General features: G+C 61.5%; 1 protein-coding gene across 14 annotated transcripts in view; it reads right to left on the reverse strand.

Annotated features, from left to right (window-relative positions):
- The window catches only part of MACF1 (microtubule actin crosslinking factor 1), a 301070-nt gene that overhangs the window by 198942 nt on the left and 88281 nt on the right, over positions 1–13847 (reverse strand). For 9 of the 14 annotated variants that reach the window (XM_075908729.1, XM_075908727.1, XM_075908730.1 and 6 more), the window contains exons 2-3: positions 9423–9484; positions 6131–6220 (exon numbers count right to left, since the gene is read on the reverse strand). In XM_075908729.1, the coding sequence (XP_075764844.1) occupies positions 6131–6220; positions 9423–9484 (152 nt within the window). Of the gene's footprint in view, positions 1–2842; positions 2945–6130; positions 6221–9422; positions 9485–13847 lie in introns of all 14 variants that reach the window. The other 5 variants (XM_075908714.1, XM_075908718.1, XM_075908720.1 and 2 more) reach the window with 1 other exon arrangement.

The raw sequence follows: 13847 nt of genomic DNA on the forward strand, positions 1-13847 counted from the left end.
CACCCTCGTTTCAGAATCAAACTTTGTTCCCTGCAGGCCTCACGGTAGCGCTGCCCACGCCGAGAACTGAGCCCAGCCACGGAGGGCTCCTGGAGTCAGGCCGGCCCACTCAGCACCTTATACACAACCGCCTGGCAGGGGAGAGGGCAGCTGGAGATAAAGTGAACCCACCTTACGGCCCAACCTGCACACAGGTGGGAGAGTCCCAGGTGAGAGCAACTCTGCAGCCTACTGATTTCCCAGCCCTGGGAACGGGAGCGTGTCCTGCAGGGGCCAGGGCCGTGTCTACACTGGCGTGATTTGTCACCAAAACCTGCCTCAAAGCAGTGAGCGCGTTCACACGGCCGTGCAACTTGTGTCAGGACAAACACCCAGTTTTGGCAACAAAAAACTTCCAGCCCTGTGAGAGGTTTTTGTCTTTTCCCCTCCCTTTACTGTTGACAAAGAGCCAGGGTGGACTCTGTTGTTTGTTTGGTTGAGAGAACTGGCTTCTGCCAGTATCCCACAACGTCTGCCCTGCTGGCTCTGCTCGGTGTTCTGTGATCTCTGCTGCCCTGCAGGCAGGTGCCCCTCCCCTTTCAAAGCTCCGGGAAGTGTCTGACAGCTGAGTGAGCTGCTCCTTTTGGGGACAAAGAGCAAATCATTGAAATGCTCCTGTTCTGCCTGGCTAGGAACCCAGCAGACAGTTGCTGCAGGGGGAGGGCTGGAGAGACGGCCGTGCTGCTTTGCCATTCCTCGGCAGAGAGAGCTCCCAGAGCTACGAGGGCATCCCAAGAAGAGCAGGGATCAGCTCTGCCTTCCCACCGCACTGCCCTATGGGATGCTTTCCCACAATGTTTTGCTCTGCCACAGGGGAACGAGCCACGTGGCCATGAAATGTCCACAACGGGAGTCAGAAAAACTGGTTTGACCAGTTTCTGCAACTTTTGCACTTTGTCCACAGCACTTCCCGCACCAAACCTTCCCCGTGTAGACACAGCCTGGGCCCCCAGAGGAGAAAGCACCGCCCAGCCGCCAGCTGCGTCTCCTCCTCTGCTACAACCTGCAGCCCGGCCCAGGCACACAGCAGCACGTACGCTGTGCCGGCTCCGACTTGCGCTCTCATGCACGGGGGCCGGCTGCATGAGAGAATCTGTGACCCCTCCGTGAGCAAACAAGCCCCAAGCCCCAGCCAGGTCCACCGCCTCCGTGGAATCTGACCCCTTTGCAACAGCAACTCCCCAACAAGGGCGTGGGGAAGGGGCAGAATCCCAGAGCCAGCTGCGTGAGGACTCCATCACCCAGGAATGGAAAAGGCGGGGGGAGGGGCCAAAGGAAGCGATGGCTTCTAAACACGGTGAGAGGTGTTCGTCCTCCGCGGGATCAGCCACAACCAAGAGACTCTCTGGGGCAGGAAAGACAAAGCCCGTTTCATTCCTCGTTTTAGGAAGAAAGCCGGGCTTTGCCCTATGCTCCCGCCCGGGGGGGCAATACTGTTCACAGGGGGGGCACTTAATTAATGTAGCTATGTGGTCACGAGCCAGCGCCACTCCCAGAAGGGGCGGGGCCTGGGACAAAGGGGCTGGGCTTGTGGAGGCAGAGCTGGGAACTAGCCTCCCCCCAGAACTGTGTGGGGCCAGAGGCTTTGAATAACAAACACAGCAAAGGGCTCCCGGTTTTGCGCTACCGTGTTGCCTGGCAGCCTCCTGGGATGCTGCAGCTATTTGAAACACTCGCGGCTCCGGCCCCTGCCAGAACCATGAGCCATTTAAACAGGATCCTGCTGCCTGAGCCACCTCCTGAAAATTCAGTGGCCCGGGCAGCAGGCTACCAACAGAAAGCGGCCAGATGCCGGCAGCAGGCCGGCTCAACGGGCGAGGCGGGCCGCATCCGGCCCCTGGCAGAGCAGTGTCGCCCACGAGTCATTTCCGGTGCAATGACACTACCGGAAAAGAGCTGAAGAGAAGGGAGCCGCGGCCCAGCTCCGGGGGTCGGTAAGAAACGTGACCATTTCTACCAGTTCCTTCTTACTCCGGGGAGGTGCGGCCCCCGCGGCCGTGGGGAAGGCTGCTCCGCTCCAGGAAGCCTGAGACTGCGGCCCGCGAGCAGGCTGGTTACCATGCACGGTTAGCCCTTGCTGTCTGACAGCAACGCTACTGGCCTCCGGGCACACGGCTCAGCAAACCAGGCAGCGCGCCCCATGCAGTGAGAACTGTTAGTAAACGTCCGGGGGGCGTCCTAACGGCCGTTTGCTCCGTGCCAGTGGAGAGACCTGCCTGTCCCACCCGAGAGCACACGGGACGCCAGGGGCTCTATCTGGGACGGGTGAGAGCCGGGGGGGCCACCTAGGAGCAGTCCCCCCCCCAGCGAACAGACAGTTCATGCTCTCCCAGCAGGTGCGCCAGCATTCTCCCACGGCAGACCAGCAACGGTGTCATGCGCTCAGGCCACCCAGTTCCTGTGGAGCCAGCACTGTCCAGGCGGAATACGGGATTCACTGCCCTTCGGTGTTCGCTGCCCCGGGGCTCACATTGCTCTCAGTTCCAATCTGGGCTGGGGGAAGGGGCCCAGGCGAACCTTCCAGCACCCCACCTGAGGCCAGGGGTCACTGGGGGGAGGGTGTCCGCACAGCAACTAGACCCCTGGCCAGGCTCGCACTGGGGGCTGCACGGACATGTGGGCTCAGACCAGAACTGGAGCGGGCGGAAGGTCCCAGCCACGGAACGGCGGAGGCAGCCGGCATGGGCGTGGCAGGCTGGACAGTGGCGCGGAGCCCCGGGCAAAGCGTGGCTAGGTCTGGACGCTCTGACGGCACGCCAGTGTCAGTCTGCATGCCATCGCTCCCGGAGGGGAGCCAACCTACTGCGTCACCATCCTCCTCCTCCTCCCGCTCTTCGCTGCTCGTGCGACGCCAGGCGGGCGCTTTCGCCAGGCGGAGGCTCTTCGGGCCCGGAGGCTCCTTTTGCTAACGCACGCGGCACAGACAACACCGGGGGGACAGGGACAGGAAAACAGAAAAGGAACGAAAAAGGCAACACGTGGGCAAAGAAAAAGAAACCCGCCGCACGCCACCCTCCCTCCCCCGCCGCGGGCTGGCTGGCCGGCCTGGCTCTCGGGGCTGGAGTCCGACGGCAGAGGAGGGCACTCAGAGACGAGGCGTTTGTGCCAACTGCTCGCTCCCGGGCTCAGAAGAGGCAAGGGCGTGAAACGCTCTGGCCTGCATCGTACAAGGGGCTCTGCTCTAATGGTCCCTTCTGGCCCCCGAGCCCACGGGAGATCGGCATCAACTTTTTGGGCAGAACGGCCTCAGCGATCGCAGCAGCGGCCACCGTCCAGCCACCCCCGCCTGCGAACCGGGATTTCCGCACGGGGCGTCTAGGCCAGCAGGGGCCAACCGAGGCTGGGGAGTGGGCCGCAGGAGTGGCCCTCCCTCTCCGTGGGCCCCAAGACTGCGATCCCCTGGACCAGTGGTCCCCAACCAGTCCACCGGGGGCGACTGGGAGATCTTGGAGCCTCTGACTGGTGATCCGGAGAGGTTTGACCGGGAGGCGGCCGTAGACTCATCGAACCGGCAGAGACCTCAGGAGATCAAGTCCAGCCCCCTGCTCTAGGCAGGGCCAATCCCAACGGTCGAGGGCCAGCGCTTCATCTGTCCCTCTCCGCGCTGCCATGCTGCTCCTGCCCTCTGCCGGGGCGATGCCCCTCAACCCCTGGGAGCCTCCTGCTTGCTGTGCAGGGCACTGGGAGAAGAGGAAGGGGGGCTGCTGCTGTCAGGGTGCCCCTCCCCCCACCCTGAACCCTAACTCCACAGAGCGGAGGGAGGCAGGGACAGAGAGTTTTTTGGCTGCTTTGGGAAGGGGTGCAGGGCCAGGGGAGGGGTGAGCCTGCCTTAGCCCCCTGCACCACCCCCCTGAAGCCACCTGTGGTAAGCGGTGCCCAGCTGAAGCCAGCATTCCGAACCCCTGCCCTGAATCCACTGCCCCCAGCCTGATAAAAGTGAATGAGGATGGGGAGGGAGGATGGAGTGAGCAGGGGCAGGGCCTCGCCTCGGAGAAGGGGCGGGAAGGAGACGGGGCGAGGGAGTTTGGGTCTGAGGTAGATCCTGGATCACGCTTAAATTCAAAAAGTGATCTCGTGCTTACAAAGGCTGGAGACCCCGGACCCGGACGGTCTCCCAGGACAGGGCGGTTTTGCTCCCTGCGCGCCTCGAATTTGCAGGCTTTGCCGATCGCACCAGAGCGGCGCTGGATTGGAGCACCCGGCTCTCGCCGCCAGTGCCGGGTGCAATCCGCACTCCCCTCCCTCCCCAGGCCCTAGCTTCACGTCTGTGACACTTTAGTAAGACTGGCAGGGAAAAACTGATGTGAAAGGAAACTACAAAATCTGGCGACCCTGCTCCCGGGCAAGGTTAGAACGTCTCACGGGCCGCACGCATCCACCAGCCCTCGGGCCGCAGATTGGCCTATGCAGAGAGATTTCCCCCGGACTCCCTCGGGCTGGGAGTAAGGCCCTTCTGAAGCATCTACGGCCAATGTCCCACACCCTCCCAGCGTGGCTTGCCTCTCAGGAAGGCAGCTGAGCAAGCTCACACGTCTGCTCACGGATCCTGTTTTAGGGGTTACTAAAACGATTCCCTCGGAGCTGCACGACTGCACCAGAAAGCATCTCCCGAGCGCTAATGAGGTTTGCTGGCCTAGCAAGGGGCGAGGGATTCTACTCAGCCCCAGACAGAAGGGACGACGCTTGCAGCCTGAAGATGTTTGCCTCTCCCTCCACAGCTGCAGCGCGGTTCCGGAGCACCGGACAGGAAAGTCTGAACGTGCGCCTGAAGAAAACAGCTGGGCAGCGCGGGCACTAGAAACCTACAAACTTCGGTGGCTAACGTGAGACTGGACCTCCGCCAACCCACCGCAGGAGCCAGCCGTTAAATGGCTCGAGACACGTTTAAGCGCAGCTGCACCCATGTAGCTAACCCTGCGGATTTTCAACACGTTGGCAGTTCTTCTCAGACTGAAAATTCAGGCCCATCTTTGGACGTGCCTAGAGCTGCCTCCTGCTTGCACACCAGAACGGTCATGTTGACATCTCTGAAAAAGCACAGCTCCCGCAGATCTCAGCTGCTGGATTAAGGGACCGTCTTTTAGACGTCTCAGACTCCAGTCATCTGAAGAAGTGGGCTGTGCCCGGGAAAACTCGTCACACCATCGACATGTTTTAGTCGCTAAGGTGCTACTAGACAATTTGTTGGTTTTTAAGTTTTTCCTATTACAGACTAACTCAGCTCCCCCTCGGAAGCTTTTAAATGTTCTGCCAGCTAAAAAACGCCTAGTAGGACCCTCTTGTGTGACGACAACCCCCTGGAGCGAGTCTCTGAGCCCAGGTTAAGTGATCTGAGCTCACTACGTTCGCACTATCGGGCCCAAGATCGCAGTGTGGATGTTGGGGTGGGGGCCAGAGCCCAGGCCGGCTCTGAAACCCGGCGAGGAGATAGAGTCTTGGAGCTCAGGCTATTTTTAGCTCGGCAGCAAGAGCCTGAGTCAGTTGGTCCAAACTACAGAGCTGCAAATGCCTCGGTACATACGCCCGCTTGGCCGTCCCCAGGAGAGGCCTGTCGGATTAAGGAGAACTTCTGAGCGATCGTGTCGGGCACATCTACGCTGCTACAACAAAGCAAGTCCATCCATGCCCAGATAAACTGAGCGAGGTTCTAGTGATTTAGGCTGCTAGGCACTTAGGTCATTTTGGAAAACCTCAGGTTGTGAAGTCCTTGAGGCACTTCTGAAACCGGGAACCAATGCCTCCAGCAGGGCCAAACAGCTAGTTGGGGTGTGAAAAGCACTAGGCAACGCCCGTGGAGGGAAAGCTAAGCTGCCTGGAGAGGGGAACGTGAAGCTAAACCTGCCCCTCTGTATTCACACAGCCCCAGATACATAGGAGGCCTCCCAGAGAGTGAATCCAGCTGCATCTTAAGACACCTGTAACCTCTCACAGGTGTGATCCAGAAAACCAGCGCGATGAAGATACAAAACCAAACCCAGGCAGGCCGCGAGGCAGCAAGACAGGCGGGCGGCCCCCGCAGGGCAGGAGGCAGCAAGGAGAAGGCGGCGGCCTGGGAATCCGGTCCCCAGCCCCCGCACAGCAGGAAACTCACCAGCTTGACCCCCGACAGAACCTCCAGCAGCGAGATCAGGTTGTGGCCGTCTCGCAGGTCTTCGTACAGGTCGTTGATGTGCTTGCGCACCTGCGGGCCAGAGGAGAGGACACGTCTGCAGGGGTTTCGGTCACGGACAATAGTTACCCCAATGCTCTCCCTGTGGGAGCCGGGCTCCCACCGCAGCTACCAGGAGCAGGCCTGGAAGGGGTCACTACCCAGACAGACCTGCCTGGAGCAAGGCTCAGACATTCCCAGGTGGGGAGAGGGAACGGCAGCTTTGTGCCGTTGACGGTGGGAGCTGCCTGTTAAAAAGGCAGCAAAAAGGAGCCAATTTTCCCAGTTTCTTCCAAGCTAGGCCACGCGTCAGGAGACCGCCCCCATCCCGGATAAACGTTTCTCTTTGCTACTCATGGACTGAGACTCTGGGTTCAAGCCCCGAGTCCTGCCACCAATTTTCTTCCCGACTTGGGGCTAGTTAGTCTGAGTTTTACTTCCCATGGTGAAGGTAGGGCTGGGAGATCTAGCCCCGCCCCTTCTGCTCAAGCCACGCCCCCATCACAGGGAGGGCTGGTGGTGCACGGCCCAAGCCTCCTGGCCCCGGAGCACGGGGCAGGCAGGTGCCCGGGAGCAGCAACACTCTGCCCCCCACTACGCCTACAGCACGCAGTCTGGGGGCGGGGCCAGGCTGGCAGATTGGGAAGGCAACGCCTCCCCCTGCCTAGCGCACCCGCCGCCCCTGTTCCCATCTACAGAACGGGGATCATGAACCTTCCCTTCGTCTTGTCCGTTTCCACGGTGAACTCCCGGAGGGAAGGACAAACACCACCACCTGGCACAAGGGGACCCCAATCTCAGCCGGGCCCCCACGGGCTCCTGTCACCAGAGCACAGTGCTCACCAACCAGTCGATCGGGATCTACCGGTAGATCTCAGAGCGTCTGACAGGGGATCCTGACTGGTTCGACCGGGAAGCTCTCAAGCGCTGGCCCTTCAGTTGCCCCGCCCCCCACTGTCATGCTGCTCCTGCCCCAGATGCGAGTCCCCCTGCACCCAAACTCCTTCCCAGAGCTTGCACCCTGAAACCCTTCCTGGACCCCAATTCTCCACCCTGGGCTCAGCCTGGAGCCCCTCCTGCACCCCAACCCCCACCCCAGCCTGTGCAAGTGAGCGAGGCTGGGGGAGAAATGGAGATGGCCTCTAGCATCTGCCGTGCGTGACGGGCCGGCGGTTTCCGGTGCGTTTGCCTGGGGTGGGGCCGTGGGAACAGGGCGACTGGGGCTCTAGTTAACGCATCAGGCCCTGGCTGCAGGTCGTTAAAGACTTGACTCCCACGCTGCCTTCTGCGGGCGGCCGACAGCTCCGCGCCGCGGCCCTGAGAAGTGCAACCGCAGCACCGGGAGAGTCCAAGGCCAAACTCCCACTTGCTGGGGGAAGCTAATTCCCAGCTCCCTGGCTTGGCCCCAGGCGCCCGGGCGGCCCCTGGAAACGCTGTTCATCCCGCCCCGCCTCTCAAGGTACAACGCTCCCCGGCAGGCGGCGCAGGCGGAGCGGACGGGACACCCCGGGCCAAACCTGGGCAGAACTGGCCAAGTGAATCCCCCCATGTCCTGGGCCTGAGCAGCCTCCCCCCGACATTCCCCCTCCAGCGCAATCCACGTTCGCCCGTGTGCATCACCTCCCGGAGGGGCAAAGAGAAGGCATGCGGCGGGGGTGGGGCGCAGGCGTGCTGGGGCAAAGGGTTGGGGTGCAAGGGCTCTGGCTGGGAGCGCAGGCTCTGGGTTGGGGGCGGGCTGTGGGCCAGGGGGTCAGGCGCAGGACGGGGTGCGGGCTGTGGGCCAGGGGGTCAGGCGCAGGACGGGGTGCGGGCTCCGGGCCAGGGGGTCAGGCGCAGGACGGGGTGCGGGCTCCGGGCCAGGGGGTCAGGCGCAGGACGGGGTGCAGTCCCTGGGCCAGGGGGTCAGGCGCAGGACGGGGTGCGGGCTCAGGGCCAGGGGGTCAGGCGCAGGACGGGGTGCGGGCTCCGGGCCAGGGGGTCAGGCGCAGGACGGGGTGCGGGCTCCGGGCCAGGGGGTCAGGCGCAGGACGGGGTGCGGGCTCCGGGCCAGGGGGTCAGGCGCAGGACGGGGTGCAGTCCCTGGGCCAGGGGGTCAGGCGCAGGACGGGGTGCGGGCTCCGGGCCAGGGGGTCAGGCGCAGGACGGGGTGCAGTCCCTGGGCCAGGGGGTCAGGCGCAGGACGGGGTGCAGTCCCTGGGCCAGGGGGTCAGGCGCAGGACGGGGTGCGGGCTCAGGGCCAGGGGGTCAGGCGCAGGACGGGGTGCGGGCTCCGGGCCAGGGGGTCAGGCGCAGGACGGGGTGCGGGCTCCGGGCCAGGGGGTCAGGCGCAGGACGGGGTGCGAGCTGAGGGCCAGCAACGGGCACGCAGGAGCCCAGCAGGAGAAGGATGGAGGAAAGGAGGGGCAGATGCCGCGGAGGGCGGGTGGGGGGAGGGTGGAAAGATCTCATTGGCAGGGAGCGTTGCCCAAGAGGCGGCTTCCCGGCACTTCTCGGCTCCGAGGCAGGACAGCGCGAGCGAGGGGGACGCTGCGGGGAGAAAGGCAGAGAGCTGGCAGGCCTCCCACCCTTAACAATGGCCCCGTGTGTTCTGCTGGTTTCCCCCTTTCACGCCGCTTTGCCACCAGGCCAGGTCCCGAGAAGGAGCGGACAGGCAGCGCCAGCTTGCACGGAGCAGCCGCCTCTAAAGGCTCCTTGTTCGAGCGAGACCGACTTCCAGCCGGGCGCTCCGCAGGGCCCAGGGCCCCAGCACGGAGCCGGCGCCTGCCCGCCGGGCAGGAGCAGCCCCTCGCCTCCGAGGGAGAACGTGAACGTGGCTCCTTCTGGGAAGGGCGGAGGGGCCAGCAGACCCTGCTCTACGAATGCCGGAGCGGAGGAGGAAGCTTGGGAGGGGAAGGCAGCGCGACCGTCCCGCCCTACACGCCCGCTCCCGAAATGCCGCTCCCCCGGGGCGGGCGGGCGGGGGGGCCTCTTTCAGGGGGTTAGTGCCAAGCTTTGCAGACGCCCTTTCGAGGAGCACGCCGCTTTGCAGTTCCGCGCTTCGCGAAATGGGGCGCGGCCACTTGCTCGGTGCTTCCGGGCAGACCCAAAGGGGCGCGGGAGCAGCCCCCTCTGCCCTTGGCGGTCGGACCCCGCGGACCTTCCCGCGCCGCTAGAGCCCTTGGGAAGACACCGCCGAGGTCCAAGCCACGCCAGCCTGGTGCCGGACACCGCGCCAAGCACAGTACGCGCCTCTCACCTTCATCAGGTGCTTGTTGACCCACTTGGTGAACGTTTTCTTCTGGACTCGGTCCCGTTCATCTGTGAAGAGAACACACGGGGGGGGGGGGAGGGGTCTCGGTTAGTGTCGTTCCGGGGAAATATCACTGCCTGGCCACTCACGTCACCCAAATCTCCCAGCTCGAGGCAGCCCTGTCGGGTCCCCCCCATCCTACAAGCAGCCGCCTTCCACCTTCGGCTGGGTCAACTCCGGGAACCCGCAGGACACCCGAGGCCCTTGGAGCACGTCTATCCCACGTCGGAGCAGAGGCCGTTTCCTCGCCAGCTAGACACGGCCAGGGCAGCACGGAAGGCGCACGAGGTGGAACCGCAGGGACACGGATGACAGAGGCACAAGATATGAATCGACAAAGACATCCTTCCCCCGGCCCGCGCGCCAAGGCAGCTCTCTCGTCTTCCCGGCTCGCTTACAACTGCACAGCCGCCCAGAGAAAAATGTTCCTAAAACACCACGTGAAATTCAACATCCCGGTCATTTAAAAAGTTTCTGATGGGCAAAAACCAAGATTGATTTGAACCAACATTGCCCACGCTCCTGCAATGGGATTAGCCACTAGGTACAACTCCTGCCCCTAAAGCTGGGCCTCTTACCAGGACAGCACAGGCGCAAGGTTCTCCCGGAAGGCCTATACAGATTTTCTGACCCGTAACTGGGAAATTGCTTTAAGGAATCCACCTACCTGCTCTCCTACTACACTGAGGTTTCTTAAGCAAACATGACGGTAGCAGCCGATGAGAAACTATAGGAATAAGACACTTCCTTAATCCAACAAAAAGGCTCATTAGCAATGCTCCCTCTACTTTCTTCCATTGCGTGTGAGATAAATTTTGTTTTGTGCACCGAGGCATGTGCTGATGTGCACCACCCAGAGAACTAGGGATGCAAAAATGCGGTTTAAAAGGTGACTGGGTAACTGCTAACAATCCTAGTGGTTACATGGTTAGACACACAGCAGGCTCTAATCGCTGTGTGTCTAAAGCAACCAGGCCCGGGGTAGGTGGGCGCTGCTCCAGCCCCTACCGGTTAACCAGAACCAGTAAGCCTTACACAATAAGGGTGACACTTGCTGGTTAACCCTTTACATACCTAACAGAAACAGGCTGCCGGCTGCGGGCGCTCTGCTGATCAGCTGGGCAGCGTCGGAATGGGTCCTGGGCGGCCCCCCAGCGCCCAGGGCAGCCCCCCAGCGCCCAGGGCAGCCAGCTCACTAGCGACAGCCGCGTGACAACAGACACGCAAAGGCGGCTCCAGGAGAACGGAGGAGCCCACCTGGGCTCAGGCCCGTGGAACGATGCACCAGCACCGCACAGAGAAGCCGCAAGGAGACTTTGGGAGACCACCAAGCCCAACAATCTCATTGTCCTGCATGTCCCATGCTACCCAGCGGGCCGTGGGCCTCCCCGTTAGAGAGGGGTACTGGGGCTCACGGGGAAAGGGGAGAAAGGGCTCTTCCAACGCCCGATTCGCGGGGCCCCCTTGGGGGCAGAGAGCTGCCTCTCTCTCGCTCTGCCGGGAGGGAGAGTTGTCGGGGGCCGGTGGGGTGCAGGACATCAGGTCCCAGTTACGCCTGTCCATACCGGCGAAGTAGGCGCTCGCTAAGGGAGCCAAGTTCAATGGGGCACCAAATGGTGGCGCAGTCTCATTGCGGGGTTGGAGGTGCGGGTGCCGATTGCACGGTTCGCTTCGGGCGCCAGTTGCTGGCAGCTAGTCTAGGGCCGCCCCTGCCCGCGGGCCCTTCCGGCTTTCGAACCCACCCAACACACGGGTCTGCGCTAGGGCGCCGCACGGGCCGGCCCACAGATGCAATTAGCAGCTTAGCCTTTCACGGTATTTTTGGTTCATTGGCTTTTCGGGATTTAAAGCTTATTCCAGTCGCTGACCTCAGCTGGGCACACCCTGGCTGAGTCCCCGGGAGCTTTACCGTCCTAGCAGGTAGCCGCTCACACACATTGGTCCCTTTTCAAGGCAGTCCGTCGCAGCCGGACGTCCGAGGAGTCAGTCGCACAGACTGGCCCCCTCCCACCAAAGGGCCCCAGCACCACGAGATCCGAGACTTTCTGCACGGAAACCCCCGAGGGGCTCACTGGCTTAGTGGCCCAGATGCTCAACAGGGGAGCCAAACGAGTCAACGGGGCGCCCTCGTAGCCAAGGTGGCTAACAGCAGGTCGGGGGCATCAGGAGGAGCCTGCCAGCAGGTCTAGGGAAGTGATGATTCCCCTTGATTCGGCTCTGGTGAGGCCACATCTGGAGGACTGTGTCCCGTTCTGGGCCCCCCACTACTGAAAGGATGAGGACGCATTGGAGAGGGTCCAGCGGAGGGCAGCACATTGATGAGGGGACTGGAGCACATGGCCTACGAGGAGAGGCTGAGGGAGTTGGGCTTAGTCTGCAGCAGAGCAGAGTGAGGGGGGATTTGGGAGCAGCCTGCAGCTCCCTGAAGGGGGGTTCCCAAGAGGCTGGCGAGAGGCTGGTCTCAGTGGGGGCAGAGGGCAGAACAAGGAGCAACAGGCTCACGTTGCAGCGGGGGAGGTCTAGGTTGGACATCAGGAAAAACGATTTCCCTAGGCGGGTGGGGAAGCCCTGGGCTGGATCCCTAGGGAGGGGGTGGAATCTCCATCCCTAGAGGTTTAAGTCCCGGCTTGACACAGCCCTGGCTGGGATGGTTGAGTCGGGGCTGGTCCTGCTTTGGGCCAGGAACTGGACTCGATGACGCCTGAGGCTCTGCCAGCTCTCTGATCCGAAATGCCCTTCCCCCGAGGGTGCCAGGAAACCGGGGCTGGATCAAACTTCCCGTGGACACGGGGAGGGGAGACGTCTGGCAGGTTTTGTTCGGCCCGTTCTCCGTGGCGAGAGGCACGGCACAAAGGCGAGAACCCGCGGAGAGGGGTGCGGGTACAAACGCGAGGCCTGGCCAGCGGGAGGCGTCTGTCACGACGTCGGGGGGGGGGAGAAGCAACGGATGTTACTTGGGAAAGTCTGGAGAGCCGACGCAGGGCCTCAAAGACCAGGGGGAACAGCCCTTCACCCGGCTTTGCCTCACCTGTAAAGAAGAAAGGGATCGAGATAATCCCGCCAGCAGCTCTGCCAGAGTCCGGTGTTAACAGCCTAATCCGGAGAGAAAGATCGTGCCTCCAGACCGCACCAGCATGCCGCTTCTAAAGGACACTTAATTCACAGCCCGCGCAGCCGGAGACACCGCTAAGCGCGAGCGTCCTTGTGCTCTGCTTCACCGAATCACCATGAGCAAGCAGCCGTAATGATACGGAGCGTGTGTCCTTAGTCCACTCCAAGGCGCTTTAACAAAGGTCAGCAGTATTAGCCCCTTTTCACAAATGGGGAAACTGAGGCACCGAGACGTGGAGTGACATGCCCATGGTCACCCAACTCACCAGTGGCAGAGCCAAGAACAGCCTGAAGGGCTTTCGCGTCTCCCTCCACTAGGCCACACTGCCTCTCCTACATTTTTCATTGTACTGAGGAAACCTCTGGCAGCCAATTAGTTTCCTGGGTGGTTGAATCTTATCTACTGATAAGGTTTATAATGCTTCTGGCAATCAGATCTAAGCCTAATCAAGGGTGGCTCTCTCCTATGGCCCCGGTCTCTTCCCTACCCGATCCCTCCCCCTGGCTTCCACAGCCTTCCGCACTCCTCACCTCTGCCTGCGTCTCCGTTCTCAGCACCAGCTCCCTCTTGGTACAAGCTTTGCATGTGCAGCGACTCCTGCCTTTCTATGGGACAGGTATTGATTGATTGCCAGCCCCCTTCTCCTGGCTTCTCACCCTGGTGTCTGCGAGTCTATTGCCCAATGTCCAAAGAACATATGAATGGCCAGACTGGGTCAGACCAAAGGTCCATCTAGCCCAGGATCCTGTCAGTGGCCAATGCCTGGTGCCCCAGACGGAGTGAAAAGAACAGGTGATCTATCCCCTGTCTTCCATTCCCAGCTTCTGGCAAATGGAAGCTAGGGGCACCATCCTGGCTTATAGCCCCTGGGGGACCTATCCTCTGTGAAATTATCTAGTTCTTTTTTGAGCCCTGTTAGAACCTTGGACTTCACAACATCCTCTGGCAAGGAGTTCCACAGGTTGACTGTGCACTGCGTGAAGAAATGCTGCCTTTTATTTGTTTTAAACCTGCTGTCTATCCATTTCATTTGGTGACCCCCTAGTTCCTGTGTTACGGGAAGGAGTAAATGACCTTTCCTTATTCACTTTCTCCACATCAGCCAGGATTTTAGAGACCTCTCTCACAGCGCCCCGAATCTCCTCTTTTCTAAGCTGAAAAGTCCCAGTTCTTTAATCTCTCTTAAGATGACAGCCGTTCCAAACCCCTCGTCATTTTTGTTGCCCTTTTCTGTCACAAACACCCTTCAGCACTCTCAA

Source organism: Pelodiscus sinensis, chromosome 25, assembly GCF_049634645.1.
Source record: "Pelodiscus sinensis isolate JC-2024 chromosome 25, ASM4963464v1, whole genome shotgun sequence".
Classification (NCBI taxonomy): Eukaryota; Metazoa; Chordata; order Testudines; family Trionychidae; genus Pelodiscus; species Pelodiscus sinensis.